The 19,955-nt window shown below is 44.1% G+C and overlaps 1 protein-coding gene across 1 annotated transcript; it reads left to right on the top strand.

Moving 5' to 3' along the window:
• The first annotated feature begins 16,688 nt into the window (after positions 1-16,688).
• Positions 16,689-19,569, top strand: LOC147850855 (putative polygalacturonase). The gene is made up of 5 exons (XM_087335868.1): positions 16,689-17,125; positions 17,922-18,042; positions 18,270-18,444; positions 18,625-18,695; positions 18,894-19,569. Exons 1-5 carry the CDS (start codon positions 16,784-16,786, stop codon positions 19,541-19,543), a joined length of 1,359 nt encoding a protein of 452 aa, XP_087191994.1. The 5' UTR covers positions 16,689-16,783; the 3' UTR covers positions 19,544-19,569.
• The last annotated feature ends 386 nt before the right edge of the window (positions 19,570-19,955 follow it).

The raw sequence follows: 19,955 nt of genomic DNA, 5'->3' as shown, positions 1-19,955 counted from the left end.
TCCTCTAGAAAAAAACCTAGAGAGACTACCACATTTCTTGTGCTTATTGTTGTTGTATCCACCCAATCAGGTGAAGAGTGTAGCCAAGGCTATTGCCTTGAGGCTAGCACATGTCTTGTGCTTATCATTGTTGTATCCACCTGACCGGGTGAAGATTGTAGCCAAGGTTGTTGCCTTGAGGCTAGTACATTCTCTCTAGTCAAAACCTAGAGAGTCCGTACTCAGTTGTATTCGCTATTGTGTAGCCAAGGTTGTTGCCTTGAGGTTTGTATGTTCCTCTAGTCAAATCCTAGAGAGGTCGTACTCAGTTTTTAATCTTTGTTATTCTATCCAGCTGATTGGGTGAAGGTTGTAACCAAGGCCATTGCCTTGACGTAGATACACTCCTCTAGTGAGGTCGTATTCCATTGTACTCAAAATTATAGTGAAGTTGTTTGGAACCTACGGTTCCCGTGGTTTTTCCCTACTTTGGGTTTTCCACGTTAAAAATTTTGGTGTACTATCATTTTCCTCTTGTGGTTTCATCAAGTGTTAATTGTGTTTGAAGTTTAAATCATCCTGATTCAGTCTCATATTCCCAACAAGTGGTATGAGAGCAGAGGTTGATACCCTCCGCAATGACTTGGAATATGGATGAATCATTAGGCAGGATGATTAAACTAACGGGATCCAACTAACCCATTTGGAAGTCCAAAATGAGGGACATGTTGGTATGTAAAGACATGTGGTTGCCCGTACGACATGGTATGAGAAAACCCAAGAACATAGATGCATTAACTTGGGAAGCAATGCATCTAAAAAGAACATCATACATATGTTGTTTTATAGACATGAGTCTATATAACAATTTCGTTGATGAAACCAAAGCACACGAGTTATGGGGGAAAATCGAAACTATGTTTCAAACCAAAAAGGCCTTAAATAGAGTCTCCGTGTTTAGGAAACTTGTAAGATGGCTCTAGTATGTCAAAGCATCTAAACACGTTTCAAGGACTTATAAGTCAAAAAATCTCGTTAGAAATACCTCTAGCAAATGAGGTGTTGACTTTGTTATTGTTAGGTTCTCTCCCAAATAGTTGGGAAACCCTTGTTGTGATGCTTTGGACTGCAACACAACAAAGGGAGCTAACATTGGACATGCTTAAGTCAAGTCTTCTACATGAAGAAGAACGACGAATGGAGTGTCCGTCCAACAATTAGCATGAGGCCTTGGTCATAGAAAACAACCCCAATAGAGGAAGAAGTCATACTTGGGGTCCACAAGATCATAGAAATAATGTTGAGGGGAGGTCAAAATCTAGAAGCAGGAAAGAATTCAAGAAAGATTTCTCTTGTTGTTATTGTGGTGGTCCAAATCACTACGAAAGAGACTGTAGGAAGAAGAAGAGGGACCAAAAGAATGGAACCAATAACGACAAGAAAAATGACCCTATAACTGCCACATGTGATGGCCGCGATGTTATTATTGTCTGTGAAGATTCTTGTGATAGTTTAGCATGTCAACAAACTGATTGGGTCATTGACTCGTGAGCCTCGTATCACATCACTTCGTATTGGGAAATGTTTGAGTCATATACCGGTGGTGACTTTGGTAAAGTCAAAATGGCTAACCACGGTATGACAAAGGTTGTTGTTGGCATAGGGGATGTAGTCTTAGTCTCCAATACGGGTAGTAAACTCATATTGAGGGATGTAAGGCATATACTAGATATTCCGTTGAATATCATCTCTACCGGTAAGCTTCATGACGAGGGATATGAAAACTACTTTGGTGAAGGAAGATGGAAACTCACCAAAGATTCCCTAATCATAGCAAGCTATCTAAAACAGAATTCCCTCTACCTAATGCAAGCTTAAATGTACGTGCACAAATAATGGCGTTGAACATGGGGGATGTTGAGCGAGCAAGCTCAACTAAATCCAGATCGGCTGAATAAGCTTGAGCCAGATCGGCATCTAGAAGGATGAGCCGGATCGGTATCCGGAAACAAATGACTGGATCGGGGAGCCGGATTCGAACGGGAACCGGAAGCCTAGTAGTAGCCTAGACTACTAGGTAATCATTGACTTGCAGTTAGTGTCAGTCGCACGTGTGAGCATTGAAGTACCTGTCAGTACTTCTGTCAGTCCTTTATGGACTTGTATAAATAGTGCTATTTAGCAGGTTGTATGTACAAAGTTTTAGAGTTAATATTTTAATATAGTTTTAATGTTCTGCTCTCTCTGTCTCCTTTGTGTTTGAAGCTTTTCCATTAAATCTTCATCTCATTTTCTTTTGCTATCCGGCTAAGCCGGTTTTGTCTGACGCTTCCGCACATTAACATTTGCATGGTATCAAAGCGCGAGGGTTGAGAACCTCTGCAGTCGACATTTGCTTCCGTAGACGAACCCTAGAACCCGGTAACAACAAATAGAGAGAAGATATGGACAGAGGAATGGCGAGTTCACTTCGAACAGAGAAGCTCGACCGGAGCAACTATGCGTCTTGGTCATATAAAATGCACCAGTACTTGTTGGAGCATGGATATTGGAGCTTCGTGGAAGGAACAAATTAAGTAGCACCGGAGCCGTCACACAAAGACTTCCCGGTATGGGAGCAAGGAGCGAGTCGGGTACTGTACTGTGTCGCGTCCGGTGTGCATGATCAAATGCTCAGCTACATCAAGGATGCAAAGACGCCAAAGGAGGCTTGGGAAAATCTACGGAAGATTTTCGCCGCAAGTACCACAACTTGTAAGTTGCAGCTTCGGCAAGAGCTGAACAACATCAAGCAAAGAGACATGTCGGTTACGGACTACACCACCAAGATAAAGGAGATTTGTGATGCACTCGGGTCCATCAACGTGATGGTGGATGAAGACGACATGGTACAAATATGCCTCGGTGGTCTAGCGCAAAGGTACGGGCTAATCCGGACAGTGATCTGCACCCGGGAGAAACCACCGTCCTTCTTCGACTTGCAATCGATGCTGATGGTCGAAGAAAACCATGCGAGTGGGTCAAGGACTACTCAATCAGACGGACGGATGTTGTACACGGAGTCAGATCGGCCCCATGGACGTGGTCGACGAGGTAGGTCGGCACACAATGGAGGCGGCTGACAAGAGCAGGACTAGAGGCACAAAGGTTGTGCTAACAGTAGTTCCAGACCCTCCACAAGCAAGGGGAGTCAAAGCGGCGCCGGGAACTGGCAAGGAAAGGCCGACAGGGAATGTTGGTACTGTGGCAAAAAGGGCCATAGAGAAAGCGAGTGCTGGAAGAAGCGCGCCGATTCAGACAAATCTGGATCCGGAAAAACCGGTCGGGAGAACCAGGAAAGCTCGCACTACGCGGAAGGATCAAAAGGATCCAGAACCAGGAAAACCGGTAAAGGGCCAACCTTCGTGATGAAGCACAAGGCTAACTCAATGAAGAAGACTACTTCTAGATCGTAGGAAGTATGGTGCATTGATTCCGGAGCGTCCAACCACATGACGAGCCATGAAGAGTGGTTCTCTTTTTTAGAGAAACCGGAACAACCGGGGATTGTCAAAACCGGAGATGACACCCCTCACTCGATTGTGCATGTCGGAGAAGTTCCTTTAAGCCATGTCGAACAAAAGGGGAAGCTGATGAACCTACTACACGTTCCGACTATCACAAAGAACCTGGTGTCAGGTGGGCAAATCGTCGACCAGGGGATGCAGGTGCGGTTTACGCACCTATGGTGCTTCATCGAGGAAGAGGGCCGGATAATCGTGTTAGGGCGTAGAGATGGGAGGATGTTCATCCTCAACACTAATGATGTCGGCATCGCTATGTTTGCGAAAGGGCAAACATCGACCTATGGCACAAGCGGATCAGCCACGTCAATTATCGGAGGCTTCAAGACCTACAATTGAAACAAGTCGTTTTCGGTTTGCCGAAATTTAGCGGCCGGAAGGCCGAAATTTGTGATGCCTGCCAACTCAGGAAGCAACATCGGCTTCCATTCCCCACCGATTGAAACCGGAGCCATAACAAGCTCGATTTAATCCATTCGAATGTATGGGGACTAGCACAAAACGTTAGTCTTGGCGGGAGTCAGTATTTCGTCTCGTTCATCGATGACTACAGCTGACACACGTGGATCTACCTCATCGAGAGGAAGAGCAAAATCTTCGAGTGTTTCCAAAACCATCAAAGCTTGGTTGAATGGGAAACGGAGAGGAAGATCAATTGCTTGCGGTCGGATGGCAGGAAAGAATACTTTTCTAGCCAATTCAACAGTTATGTGCAGCAGAACGGAATTCGGAGTGAATTCATTTGCAGGTACACACCGGAGCAAAACGGTGTGGCCGAAAGGAAGAATTGGTCAATTGTCGACGCGGCAAGGGCAATGTTGGAGGAGAAGAGCATGCCCCATTTCTACTGGGCCGAGGCGGTCCGAATGACCGTCTACATCCAAAATCGGATCGGTGACAAGGTGCCAGCACATGAGCTGTATTTCGGCGAAAGTTGAATTTGAGACACCTTTGGATATTCGGTAGCATAGCATATGTGCATGTGTAGGATGAGAAATGGAGGAAGCTGGATTCGAAGTCGGAGAAGTGCATTCTAGTCGGTTACTCGCATGAGCAAAAAGGGTATAAGTGTTATAACCCCCGGATTAAGCAGGTCCGAGTAAGCCGAGATGTCGAGTTTGATGAGACGGCATCATGGTACTCCTTACCGACTCCAATCCCGACGAAGACCCAATTCCGAAAGATGAGGCTAGTGAGCTTGAGGAGGTTTAGGTAGAAGTTGAAGACTTCGGCACTCTAGAAGAGAGTCCGATCTCATTCCGGCTAAGTGGAATTAAGATTGAACACTTGACTTTAGATTGAGAGAGATTAAGATTGAACTCTTGACTTTAGATTTGAAGAACAAGATTGATACATCAATTGGATAACGAATTTCTTACTTTTAATTTCTTGATTAATACATCGCTCCCTTTTACATTCTATTTTACATTCCTTTTCTACCATCTATCTCTTGGGTCCCACGTTGGTTCTCAACGCAACTGCCCAAGTCTCTAGATGGAGTGTCCTACATGGGTATCACCACCGTCCATCTCTTGGGTCTCACGTTGGCTTTCTGCAACTGCCCAAGTCTCCGGAACATGTGTGCTCCTCACATAGACACAAAGATAATAGCTTCTGCTCTGCGTTATATATGGTGAGATCCTTATTTGTCCTGTCTATGTGGGATATCTCATAGTTTTATCTTTCACTTTTCCTTTGCAAACTTCCTACCCACATAACTTGAGACTTAGATGTTCGTTTCTTATGTAGTAAAGTGCATTCGAAAGCTCTTGAAGACCTCCATTTTTTTGTACTAAGATAATAAACTTATTTAAATAGTATTTTCACTATTATTGTTCTATATTATTCATACTCGATTTTGTATGTTTTATGAGATTTTCACACAATTGCCGAAAATCTTCACGACACCAGTCTTCCCGCTTGAAGAACCCCGTTACGTGGTACAGGTACAATGAGTACATGGCGCATCATTATGAATTCATGACTAAGGTGACAGAAGTGCGTGAGCCGGAGAACTACGCAGAAGCGGCAAAGGACGCAAATTGGCGTGTCACTATGGAGGAAGAAATGCGCGCACTAGATGCCAACGACACATGGGACCTCGTTGACCCTCCCTGACACTGTAAACCGATCGGTGGAAAATGGGTGTACAAGGTAAAGTACAATGCCGATGGTTCGGCTCACCAGTACAAGGCTCGGTTAGTGGCGAAGGGATACACATAGACCTAGGGAATCAATTACGACGAGACCTTCGCCCCGGTAGCGAAGATGACGACGGTTCGTGTGGACTGGCGGTTGTTGCGGCAAGGGGGTGGCATCTTCACCACATGGACGTGAAGAATGTGTTTCTTCAAGGTGACTTTGAAGAACGGGTATATATGATCCAACCTCCTAGTTTTCAGTCGGAGATGAACAAGTCGGCGGTGTGCCGACTCAAGAAGTCGCTTTACAGTCTGAAACATGCCCCCTGAGCTTGGAATGCAAAGATCACGCATTGGTTGCGTAAGATGGGGTTTGTGACCTCTAAATCCGACTCATCGTTGTTCATTCGGCAAGGTTCAGACGGTCCAGTTTGCATCCTACTTTATGTTGATGATTTAGTCATCATCGGACCTAGACTCAATGAAATCGGTCGAGTAAAGTCCTAGGTGTCGGACGCATTTGAAATGAAGGACCTAGGGGACCTTCATTATTTTCTTGGGATCTAGGTGATCCCAACCCCCGATGACATATCGCTCTCACAATGACACTATGTGTTGAATATGCTGTACAAGTTTGGTATGACAGAGTGCCGACCTGTCTCCACACCCCTGGACTAGAAGCAGAAGTTTTGTCCTAACTCCGGACCGACCTGCGATGAGAAACGGTTTTGACAAATCGTCGGAAGTCTGATATACTTGATAATCACTCGACTCGACCTCAGTTACCCGGTCGGAGTGATCAGCCAGTTTATGCAAAAGCCGACCATCGAGCACCTTCAGTGCGCACACCGGATACTCCGGTATGTGAGCAACATGAAGGAACAGGGACTATTATACCATTGGGCTGGTGATGCATCGGATCGTCGATCCACCTCCGGCTACATGTTTTCTCTGGGTAGTGCGGTTGTTGGGTGGAGTAGCAAAAAGCAGCCAACAGTGGCTCTATCGCGCACTAAGGCTGAATATCGGGGCACTACCAATGCCACATGTGAAGCCATCTCGCTTTGGCGACTGCTGCGAGACCTGCGATTTGAGGTCCCGACCCCGATCTTGCTCTATTGTGACAACATGAGCAACATTCAGCTCGCCAAGAACCTTGTGTTCCATGCTTGGACGAAGCACATAGAAGTCCACTATCACTTTGTGCGTGAGTGGGTTTTGAGCGGTGAAGTAGAACTTTGGTATGTTCAGACGGATCGGAAAAATGCCGATATCTTCACCAAACTGCTCGGATCGGACAAGTTGCAGCACTTCACCGAAATGCTTGGTGTTCAGCATCTCGACGTGCCGCACTTGAGGGGGAGAAAAGGAAAGGGAACGGATGGCACCGGACAAAGAGCCGGAGAGGAAGAAAGAACCAACAAAGGGGGAGACAAGAGGAAAAAGGAAGCCGAGCCGACCGAAGGAGTCGGTACATCCAAAAAGGTCGGAACAAGCGGCAACGGAGGTAGAGTCAAGAAGGACAGAACCGACCGGAAGAAACCAGCCAAGACCCGGATGTGGTCCGGTGTGGTGAAGGGCCTGAAACCGGAAGATGAGTTGGAGAACACCGACTCGGACAAGAGATGGAACAAATCGAAGGAAACCGATTCAGTTCAAGATTCAGAGAAGCCGGATCAACTAAAGGCCAAGCGAACATGGATGTAGCGGAAGTTGACGCTAACACGAAGGAATCGATGAGTCGACAAGCGTCAGAGTCGCAACAGCGAGGGAGCTGAAATGGGCCTGTTGAGCAGACAAGCTGACCGAGGAGATCGAGGTGCGCAAAAATAGAAGGGTCGCGGCAAACAAGACCGGACCGGACGAGGACCGCGAGCAAGGAGGGACGATGCCAAAAGGAGTTGGGTGGAAGGACCGGCTGCCGCGGAAACTAACACCCCGATCCGATCTCAAGTTGAGTTTGAGGGGGAGTGTTAAGCGAGCAAGCTCAACCGGATCCGTATTGGCTAAATAAGCCGGATCGGTATCCAGATGGTATCCGGAAACAGCTGGCCGGATCGGGGAGCCAGATCAGAGAGCCGGATTCGAGCGGGAATTGGAAGCCTAGTAGTAGCCTAGACTACTAGGTAATCATTGACTCGTGGTTAGTGTTAGTCGCACATGTGAACATTGAAGTACCTGTCAGTACTTCTATCAGTTCTTTATGGACTTGTACAAATAGTGTTGTTTAGGACATTGTATGTACAAAGTTTTAGAGTTAGATTTTGAATATAGTTTTTATGTTCTGCTCTCTCTGTCTCCTTTGTGTTTGAAGCTTTTCCATTAAACCTTCATCTCATTTTCTGTTGCTATCCGGTTGAGCCGGTTCTGTTTGACGCTTCCGCACATTAACATTCACACGGGACAATTTGGGCAATATGGTTGTGTGCATGGTATTAGGCTTGAGAGGAGTGTTCAGAAAACACCTCAGCACAATGGCGTGGCTGAGAGGATGAGTAGGACAATTTTTTGGTAGATAAGATATATACTATCGCACTCAAAATTGTCTAAACCCTTTTGGAGTGAAACAAGGATGACTACAATTGACCTCATCAATGTGTCTCCATTAGTCTTTTTCTAGGATCATGATGTACCCAGGAGGGTGTTGACAGATTAGGAGGTACCATACAAACACTTGTGAGTGTTTGGCTGTAGGGCCCGTGTTCACGTCCAAAAGATGAAAGATCCAAGCCTAATGTAAACCATGCATATTTTCTAGGATACGGCCATGAGGAATCCGGCCATAGACTATAGGACTTAGAGAAGGTCATTAGAAATAGGGGTGTGGTATTCGCTGATGAGCCAAATGCCAAATTTCACCCCTTGTTTTTCAGTCACCAAATGTCCAACTCCTACCCCTAGACACACAAGGTCACGGGGGAGATGTGGAGGAGTATGATGATACGGCTGATCATGCATCGATGATGATGATGGATAGGATCATGATCATCAAACTGTAGGTGACTAGATAGATAACGTTTCAACATCTCCACCGGAGGTGGAAGAGGTGAGGTCTATGAGATGCAAATGATCTTCACATGATTATGTGATGTTCTTAGATAGGGGAGAAACAAAAAGCTTTGGAGAAGCTTGAGGTTTGCAAACAAAAAGGCAAACTTGGTTGTGCCACCCACTTGAGATGGAGGGGGAGAATGTTGGGCATATCCACTCAAGTGGAGCTCACAACATAGAGCCAAAGGGTTGATTGAGAATTGGCTGCGTGTTAGCAATCGGCTGAGCATACAACCGATTGGAAGTCGGTTTGGCGCCGAATTGGCTCAGGGCCAAAAAGGGGAAAAGTTACAATTATGTATGTCAATTATATTTATATATACATATATATATGTGTGTGTCTATATACCCTTTTTTCTTTTGTATGTTTTTTGGTGTACATAGATGATCTTATTTTCTGGAGAAAAACAAGTACCCCCTTCTCCTTGTTGGGAAACAGAGCGCGATCTGATTTTCTGGAGAAAAACAGACCAAAAATAGAAAATAGAGAGAAAAAACAAAAAATAGAGTAGAAAACAAAGAATGAAAGAGTGAGAATGAGAGGAAGAGCATTCTACGGAAGTGGAGGAGACAAAAACCTGTGAGGAATTGGTCAGGCGGATAGAGAACCACGACTGTGCAACACCTCTCCTGTCTACTCGCATCAAGTTACTTCGTTTCATGTTGTTTTCTTGTTCCCTATTTTGCTAATTTTTCTATCCACCCAGTTGGGTAAAGAATACTAAGGTTATTTGCTTGGTTTATCCACCCAATCGGGTGAAGATCGTAGCCAAGCCTATTTCCTCGAAGCTAATATATTTCCTCTAGACAAAAACCTAGAGAGACTAGCACATTTCTTGTGCTTATTGTTGTTGTATCCACCCAATTGGGTGAAGATTGTAGCCAAGGCTATTGCCTTGAGGCTAGCACATTTCTTGTGCTTATCATTGTTTTATCCACCTGATCGGGTGAAGATTGTAGCTAAGATTGTTGCCTTGAGGTTTGTATGTTCCTCTAGTCAAAACCTAGAGAGGTCGTACTCAGTTTGTAATCTTTGTTATTCTATCTAGCCAATTAGGTGAAGGTTGTAACCAAGGACATTGCCTTGAGGTAGATACACTCCTTTAGTGAGGTCGTATTCCATTTTACTTGAAATTATAGTGAAGTTGTGTGGAACCTACGATTCCCGTGGTTTTTCCCTACTTTGGGTTTTCCATGTTAAAATTTTTGGTGTACTATCATTTTACTCTTGTGGTTTCATCAAGTGTTAATTGTGTTTGAAGTTTAAATCATCCCAATTCAGTCTCATATTCCCAATAACAATTGTGTGAGTTTTGCCGGTTGTTCGAATGACTCGAATTGTGAGCATACCAATTTGCGGACGGACCGTCAAGCGATAAGACGAATTTTGATTTTGCCTCGGCTATAGCCAATAGTCGCTGTGTGACATGGGTCACCTCCCATGTCGTCAGGAAATCACGCACATCTGCTTCCGCATTGGTTCCATCTCGATACTTTCAGTAAGGGTAAGGCATATTGTCCTCTTCCCAAATGTCATGAAAAGAACTTTGATCAGACTGTTCCTCGTTCGAATGATTATCAGTTAAATCGGGAATTGTACTCCACTTTTGATCATCTTATTGATGATGTTTATGGCTATGTTCAAAATTGTCAACACTGTTTATCCTCCTTGTTGGCAAGGTATAACCGAAGAGCTTGTCGGCTACATGGATGCCGACTAGGCTGGCGATGCAACGGATCATCGCTCAACTTCCGGCTTTATGTTTTCTCTTGGGAGCGCGGCTGTTGCGTGGAGCAGCAAAATGCAACCAACAGTGGCTCTATCCAGCACTGAGGCTGAATACCGGGGCGCGACCGTTGCCACCTGCGAAGCCATTTGGCTTCGGCAACTACTGAAAGACCTGCGGATCGAGGTACTAACCCCGATACTGATCTACTACGATAACATCAGCAGCATGCAGCTCGCCAAGAACCCTGTGTTCCATGCTCGCACAAAGCACATAGAAGTGCATTATCACTTCGTGCGTGAGCGGATCCTGAGCGGTGAAGTTGAACTACAGTATGTTCACACGGATCGGCAAGTTGCCGACATCTTCACCAAGCCACTCGGGTCGGACAAGTTGCAGCACTTTACCGAAATGCTTGGTGTTCAGCATCTCGACGTGCCGCACTTGAGGGGGAGACGCAAGGGCAAAGACACTACCGAAACGGGCAAAGGCAAAAAAATTGTTGAACCCGTAGGTAAGAGAAGAACCGGTAGAGGTGGAGACAAGAAGAAAAATGAAGCCGAGTCGACGAAGGAAGTCGGCACATCCGAACAGGTCGGAGTGAGCGGCTGTAAAGAAGAAGTGTACACTCAGGAAGAGAAGTGCATGCTATGCGGAGGTCATCACGATCGTAATGGCCATGATGCAGAGTCGAATGAAGAATTCAACTTCGGTGAACCGGCTGAAGAAGCCAAGGGAAGCAAGGAGAAGGCCAAGACCCGGACGTGGTCTGATGTGGTGAGAGGCCTGAAGCCGAAAATTGAATTGGAGGATACCGATTCAGACAAGAGCTGGAACGAGTCGGAGACAGCCGATTCGGATCAATAGAAGGATCCGGATGAGTCGGGTCAACGAGAGGCCAAGGAGACACGGACGCAGCAGAAGTCAATGCCATCGTGGTAGAACCGACGGATCGGCAAGCACCGGAGTCATAACAACAAAGGAGCTGAGATGGGCCTATTGAGCAGACATGCCGAAGGTCGAGGCGCGCAGAACCAAAGGGGTTGCGGCAAATGGGACCGGACCGGACAAGGAGCGCGAGCAAGGCTAAGCGACGCCAGGAGAAGTCGGTTGGAAGAACCGGCTGCCACAGAGGTTGACACTATGACCCTACCTCAGGTTGAGCTTGAGGGGGAGTGTTGAGCGGCAAGCTCAACCGGAGCCGGATCGGCTGAATAAGCCTGAGCCGGTAAGCAAGATGAATTGGTATGCCGGTGAGCAACCGAGTCGGTAAGCAGTAAGGACCGGTGAGTTGGTGAGCCGGTATGCCGGATCCAATCCGTAATCGGAAGCCTAGTATAGGTTAGACTACTAGGCAGTTATAGTCTCGTAGTTAGTGTCAGATGCTTGTGTGAGCATTGAAGTACACCGTACTTCTAACAGTCTCGTGTGGACTTGTATAAATAGCGTTGATGGGTGCGTTGTAGATACAGAGAACACAGAGTATTCATATAATTTTCGAAATATAGTGTGTGTCTCTCTCTCTCTCTCCCGCGTACTCTCTCTCTCTCTTTGTGTATTGTTCTTTCTAACGCTTCCGCAAGCAATCTGTAACAGCCCCGGTGGCAAAGATGACAACCGTGCGAACCGTGATAGCGCTTGCAGCAGCGAAAGGGTGGCACCTCTACCAGATGGATGTCAAGAACGCCTTTCTTCAAGGCGAATTAGAAGAGGAGGTGTACATGGTACAACCACCCGGCTTCGAATCCAACATTCATCCGAAAGATGTCTGCCGACTCAAGAAGCCTCTCTACAACCTTAAGCAAGCACCACGTGCTTGGCACTCGAAGATAACACAATATCTTCATCGAATCAACATCCGAATGTCAAAATCTAATAATTCTCTCTATGTAAGAAGCGATTCCGAAAGTCCAATCGTCATCATCTTGTACGAGGATGATCTGGTCATTGGAGGTGAGCACCTAGTCGACATCAACAAGGTCAAATCCCTCTTTTCCAACAAATTCGAGATGACAGATATGAAAGAGCTCCACTACTTCCTTAGCATCGAGGTAATTCAGACTCTAACCGGGATTATGACCTCCCAATGGCACTACATTCTCAACTTGTTATACAAGTTCCGGATTACTGTGTGCAAGTTTGTGGCAACACCTCTCGAACGAAACCTCAAACTAGATGCCAATTTTGGCACCATAGAGTGTGAGCCAACTCAGTATCAACAACTGATCGGTAGTCTTATCTACCTCACCATCACTCGACCTGACCTGAGCTATTCGGGTAGCCTTCTTAGCTAGTTCATGTAAACGCCACGAGATATCCATTTGGATTGTGATAAGAGAGTGCTACAATACGTGAGCGGAACGATGGACTATGGCATTCTCTATAAGTCGGCCACGCCAATTCAACTTGAGGAGTACACAAGTGCCGACTAGGCAGGCTACAAAGCCGACCAATGATCAACCTCTGGTTTCGTCTTCTCCCTCGGAAGTGGAGCCATCTCTTGGTGTAGCAAGAAGCAACCAACTGTCGCTCTTTCGAGCATAGAGGTTGAATACAAAGGCCTGACGGTGGCTGCATGTGAAGCCGTATGGCTTAAGAGGATATTGGAGGATCTGGGCGTTCCCATCAAAGATCCAATTCCCCTTTACTGCGACAACATGAACAATATTTATCTAGCTCGGAACCCGGTGTTCCACGCATGCACAAAACATATCGAAGTGCACTATCACTTCATTCAAGAGCGCGTTCAGGTTGACGATGTCGACCTTGAACATATCACTACAAATCTTCAGACAGTCGACATCTTCACCAAAGCCCTAGGAGCCGATAAGCTTCGGCAATTCCTGTCAAACCTTGGATTGATGGTTCTTGACTTGCCAAGCTTGAGGGGGAGTACAAGCGAAATTGAGGATACCGTCCGAACCGGATACGAGTCGGATGTACCAGATACCGTCCGAACCGGATATGAGTCGGATGTACCGGATACCGTCCGAATCGGATACGAACCGAAGCGGACATCAACCGAAGTAGCCGACCAAAGTTGAGCTTGAGGGGGTGTGTTCAGAATCAAGCTCAACCTAGTCTAGTGTGTGAACACACTCTTGAGAGTGTGCACTCAAAGGTCAAAAGTCACCACTCTTATCTACACATTAACTAAGTGTCATAGAATCATATTCTATGACACATAACTAATGAGTTTTCACATTCCCCATGACCCATGAGCTTCGGTAGTTAATGAAGAGAGAGAGTGACTATATAAAGCACTCTCCTCCTACTTTGTAATTAGTTCGGTTAATCTCCTTTGTAATATACGTCGTCTTGAGTATTCTATTGTCTCTCTAATCTATCTTGTGTTTCTCTCTCACACACACACACTCTCTCTCATACACACACACTCACAACACATATCTGTAATCTATTCTGCTGCACAAGAATCACCATCGATTCTTTACATCCCTGTTAGGGTTTTGGCAAGTTTCACTCAAACTACACCTGCACACACGCACTCTCGCATCTCACTTCCCCTATTTTTCTTTGCTACCCTCACTTCTGATGTATCACTACTACATAAGCTTTACACACACCCTCATATCATAATGGTTTCCCTAGGTGTATTTATACTTGTAAAGAAATGGAGAGTGTAGGTGATCTTGTGCAGCGGAAGGAACTATGTGTGTATAAGACAAAGCAGAGAGAGGGAGGGAGAGAGACAAGGAACTTAGAGAACAAGAAGCTATATTAGACAAAATGAATTACATCCAATAATAACTAAGTTACAAAAGGTTGGTTTAAATACCAACTAACCTAGGGAAATTGCCATTTCTACTATTTACAAAACTAGCCTAGTATGTCCACTGCTAGTGTGAAAGCCATTTTATTGGGGAAGTTGGGTTTGATTCTCAACACGCCCCTTTGAACACAACTTCCGATCATCGGAGAGATTGTCTCACTGTTTGGCTCGTTTCGGCTTTCTAGGTTTCTCGACTCTATGGTTGGATGATCAGTCGGTTCGGCTTCGATTGTTCTCGTACTCCCCCTCAGGCTTGGCAATGCGACTATTGTTAAGCCAAGGCACGTCATGAATTGCATGAGCTTGTCGACTCCTAATGCTTTTTGAAGATATTTGCTTCCTGAAGGTTCGTGCTCATGTGCTATAGGTCGACATCTCTAGCTTGAACGCGCTCTTTGATGAAGTGATAGTGCACTTCGATATGCTTCGTGCGCGCATGGAACACCGGGTTTCGAGCTAGATGGATACTACTCATGTTGTCACAATAAAGGAGAATCGGATCCTTGATGGGAACACCTAGATACCTCAATATTCGTTTCAGCCAAATGGCTTCACATGCAGCGGCAACCGCGCCCCTATACTCGGTTTTTGTGCTCGATAATGCAACTGTCAGCTGCTTCTTACTGATCCATGAGATGGCTCCACTGCCGAGGGAGAAGACGAATCTGGATGTCGATCGTCTATTGGCCTTGTAGCCGGCCCGGTCTGCATCTATGTACCCTTCGAGTCGAACGATCATGTTAGTCTTATACATGATGTTGTAATCCATCGTTCCACGGATGTACTTGAGTACTGTCTTAGCACAATCCTAATGAATATCCCAAGGTTTCTGCATAAATTGTCTAAGTAAACCGACATGATAGCTGAGGTCGGGTCGTGTGATGGTAAGATAGATTAAGTTATCGATCAGTTGACAATACTGAGTCGCCTCGCACTCTTCTGTTCTGGAGTCGGCATCAAGCTTGAGGTTTGGATCGAGAGGGGTTGACATAGGTTTGCACTTAGTCATCCTGAACTTGTAGAGCAAGTTGAGGATGTACTACCGCTAAGAGATCATAATCCTGACTAGTGTCCTAATTACTTCTATACCAAGGAAGTAATAGAGCTCGTGCATATCTTTCATTTTGAATCTACTGGATAGGAGTGATTTGACCTTACTAATGTCAGCTAGATTCTTTCCTCCGATGAGCAGATCCTCCACATATAGGATGATGAAAATTAGGTTGTCCGACTCGCTTCTAATGTAGAGAGAGTTATCCGATTTGGACATGTGGAAGCCGATTTGGTGAAGATACTAAGTGATCTTCGAGTGCCAAGCACGCAATGCTTGCTTGAGTCTGTACAATGGCTTCTTGAGTCGGCAGACTGTAGTCGGATGCTTGGTCGATTTGAAACCAGGTGGTTGAATCATGAAGACCCCGTCTTCTAATTTGTCTTGAAGGAAGGCGTTCTTTACATCCATTTGATGGAGTTGCCATCCTTTAGCAACTGCGAGTGCGAGGACTATCTGAACAATCGTCATCTTTGCCATTGGGACAAAGGTCTCCTCATAGTTGACTCCGTGTGTTTGATCATATTCCTTAGCTATGAGTCGTGCATTGTAGTAGTTCATTGAGCCGTCGACATTTTATTTTATTTTATATATCCATATGCAGCTGATCGCTTTCTTGTGTGGAGAACGGGGGACGAGATCCCCTGTCTCATTCTTGCATAACGCTTGCATCTCCTTGTTCATGGCTTCAATCCATCATGGATCCTTGGTTGTCTTGGAAAATGTTTCCGGTGCTCGGACTGTTGCCACCTTCATCATAAAGGCTTAGTGATATGCCATATAGTTGTCGTAGCCGAATCGAGGGTGAGTGAGTGAGTGACTGAGAGTGAGTGATATATTACCTACTTACCGACCCCTTTGGATGGATGGATGGATGGATGGATTGGATGGATCATGGAGCCTTCCCTTCATGGTTTTCTTTCAAACCTTTATTTATTTATTATGTGTCTACATCGCCGCCTCCACCCATCCACCCTACTTACTTACTTACTTCCTTCCTTCCTCCTTCCTTACTATCCCCTCCTCCCCCTTTCACCCTTTCTCCCTTTCTTTTTTATTAACGCAAAACGCTACAACAGATTCAGAGAAATGAAATGTTTTGCTGCCGTAGCCCCATGGGATTCGCAAGAATGAATGAACTCTGACAAGATCATCTCTGTCTCCCTCCTCAAATGCTTGAAACCCTAACAATCTTCTCAAAACCCTACGTCTTGGAAATCCCAATCCCGACTTTTGTAATCCGCTCACTGTTCCCTTACATTTTATTTTACATTGGAATTGGGTCGAGGAGCTACAATCGAACGCCTGCATTTCGTTCATTGAATCTTTAATTCCTGCTCAAAACGCTCAAGAGTTTGCTGCAATACTCCCAACCTTCTGTCGCCAAATCTCCCTGACCTCTGAGGATCAAAACCCCTGGTTATCTCCGAAAATCTACTCCGTTTCTATTGCCCTTTCATGGTTCGTAAGTATTGAAGATCATGCATACCTCCTCCTGGACCCATATCGTCATAACCACAATCGCTCTCTCGCTACAGATAACCTCCGTTTTCACAACTTCTAATACAGAGGACTGTCTTAATGGTCGAACTCTACCTCAGAGAACTCATTCAGCTTCCATCTCCGAATTTGGAGCTGTTGGAGATGGCATCAAACTCAATACTAAAGCTTTTCAAGAAGCCATGGCTTATCTTCGAAGCTTTTCCTCTAGTGGAGGATCACAACTTAATATTACTCGAGGAATTTGGCTCACTGGGAGTTTCAACCTTACAAGTAATTTCACTCTCTATCTAGAGAAGGATGCAGTGATATTGGGCTCCCAAGTAAGTGTTCTACTTCACTTGTTTTATGTTAAGATTTTGGTTTCTGTATGTAAAAGAATTGATTTTTTGAGATTCTAATGATTTGTTTGGTCATTTTTATTTAATGAGTATGTTCATTGGTTGGTTTTTGGATGTAAAGAATTTGTTCATCTTTTTTGTTTTCCACATTAGTTCATTGTTTTAAGGTTTCTTCTTGTATTTAACTGGTTTTTTTCAGGGCAATTTGGTTTTTGTTTTTTAGGATTTGGGTTTTGTGTGTGATTTGACTCTCTGGGAGTATTAACCTTACAAGTAATTTCGCTATCTGTCTAAAGAAAGGTGCCTGCACTGATATTGGTTTGCCAAGTAAGTATTCTCTTTTACTTTCTCGTAGGGCTTGTTTTTTTTACATGTAAAGAATTGTGTCTTTGTTTTCTAGGGTTTGTTTTTTGTGTTTTAACAAATTGGTTCTTTGTTTTTTTGGGTGTGATTTTCATATGTAATTTGGTTATTTGATTTTGTTATGGTGTGGTTCTGTATGTTATTTCATTCATTCTTTATATTTTGTATGCAATTTTGTTCTTGTCTTTCTCATTTTAGTTTTTATATGTAATATGGTTGTTTTGTTTTTAAGGGTTTGCCATTGTATGCAATTTTGTTTTAGGCTTCTCTAGTTCTTTTCTTGTGTTCAATTTAGTTGGTTATTTTTGAGGTTTTGGTTTTGTGTGTATTATCCATAAATAAATGTTTTTTTAACATGCTTATGAGGAATTTTTCAGTCTCAACATTGATTCAAGTGTTCTTTGTTATCTAACAGAACCCCGAGGATTGGCCCATAATAGATCCTTTGCCATCATATGGTAGAGGTCGAGAACGACCTGGTGGAAGATACATCAGTTTGATCCACGGAGAGAATCTTACTGATGTGGTAATAACAGGTAAATGATCCAAGTTTCTAGTCTATGCTATGTTTCATTGTTTTTTTAAAACCATATTTTTGTTTTGTTTTGATTTGATTCATAGTTGAAAATTTGCTGATAACCCATAGATTTTACTCTACAAATAGTTATCCTTGCTGCTATCCTTGGTTTTAACAATCATCCAGAATCATAACATTTTTTTCTCGATTCATTAGCTATACTGGTTTGCTTTTCCTATATTATAGGTGATAATGGCACTATTGATGGGCAAGGATCAGTCTGGTGGGAAATGTGGTACAATCGCACATTAAAGTATACTCGTGGACACTTAGTGGAACTTATGAGTTCTGAGAAGATCATCATCTCCAACATTGTGTTAAGAAATTCACCATTCTGGAACATTCATCCGGTGTATTGTAGGTATTGACTAGAACCCTTGTTTGTTTTTCTCTATTCCTCAATGGTATGGGGAATTGAACTCTAAATCTATGGACTATATAAACCTATACGTATAGGGCAAGCAACTATCTAAAGCACTCAGTTAAGTTTTTCATCTTTAAAGTTAAAATGTGAAGATATATCGTTCTTTGTATGTCTCAGTGATGTAATAATCAAAGGTGTGTCAATCTTTGCTCCGAGCACAGCACCCAACACAGATGGCATAGACCCAGGTGTGGATGATGTTTATTGAATTTTGTTTTATGCAATACACATTTTTGATATATACATGACATATGTAAATTCATATAACATACATATATTGATGTTTGGGAAATTGCGGAAAGTTAGGGGCTATTTTGTGTGTATTGTGTCCTTTAGTTTAGTTATAGCATGAAATTAAATAGCTTCACATATTCTACCTTTTACAGACTCGAGTACCAATGTCTGTATAGAGGATTGCTACATAAGCAATGGGGATGATTTGATTTCCCTAAAGAGCGGGTGGGATGAATATGGAATCGCAATGGGCCGGCCGACTGCAAACATAATCATCCGGCGTATCATGGGAACGACCCCCTTCTCAGGAATTGCGATCGGGAGTGAAATGTCTGGTGGCGTGAATAATGTTTATGTGACAGACATTCACCTGTTCGGAACAGGAACTGGTATCCGATTAAAAACTGCCCCTGGACGTGGTGGCTATATCCGCAATATCACCATCTCAGGAATGACAATGGAGAATGTTGTGAAAGCCATTGATATCACTGCAAATGCTGGAGAGCATCCTGATACTAATTTTGATCCTGATGTCTTACCCCTTGTTAGTGGAGTGGTTCTTGAGAATATAGTCGGCCGTGGGGTCTCGTTAGCAGGTAGACTTTTGGGTCTCGAAGCATCGCCTCTTTTGAACATATGCTTATCAAATATCTTTCTTAATGTCACTCAGCCAAGTGCATGGTTGTGTTCATATGTGGAGGGTGTTGCATCCTCTGTATATCCTCTCATGTGTCCAAAGCTTAATACCTCCGAAGATCAGCTTTGTGGTAACTTTAACAGTCTTCTCCCTAGTGGAATATAAATAAGACAAGAAGCATGATTTGGAGGGGGGGGGACAAACAAAATGTACTCAAATTTAGATGTTCACGTTGTATATTTTATGTCTGGAAAAGAATGGAGGTTGGGGGAATATGTAAATCTTCCTCCTTATAACCAACCCATTGGAAAGCAAGAGTTACTTTCCATCAATAGTAAAGAAAAAGTTTTATCTTGAAAATGCTTCTTTCTATCTATGGTAGTTTTCCAAGTGATTTATTTGTCTGCATTTTTCTTGTGTAACACCAGTGTCATACATTTTTTATATGTTCATAATGGTCCAATAGAAATTTCAACAAGTGATGATATTTTTGCAATGCCAATGTCACATCTTGTGATATATAATTGGAGGATCAAGATTATACATGTTGCAGTAAATTCAACACCATCTTCAAACC

This window comes from Azolla caroliniana, unplaced genomic scaffold, assembly GCF_043228905.1.
Source record: "Azolla caroliniana isolate FFs.n. ecotype wild unplaced genomic scaffold, voAzoCaro1.0.p SCAF_20, whole genome shotgun sequence".
NCBI classification, from domain to species: Eukaryota; Viridiplantae; Streptophyta; class Polypodiopsida; order Salviniales; family Salviniaceae; genus Azolla; species Azolla caroliniana.
This window is presented reverse-complemented; position numbering and strand designations above follow the sequence as displayed.

What these genes read in the sequence shown, in the direction of transcription:
- LOC147850855 (XM_087335868.1), top strand. Translation starts at nt 16,784, where the DNA reads ATGCATACCTCCTCCTGGACCCATATCGTCATAACCACAATCGCTCTC. An exon ending in CAGTGATATTGGGCTCCCAA is followed by an intron (nt 17,126 to 17,921) that starts GTAAGTGTTCTA and finishes GTTATCTAACAG; the next exon opens with AACCCCGAGGATTGGCCCAT. An exon ending in ATTCATCCGGTGTATTGTAG is followed by an intron (nt 18,445 to 18,624) that starts GTATTGACTAGA and finishes TGTATGTCTCAG; the next exon opens with TGATGTAATAATCAAAGGTG.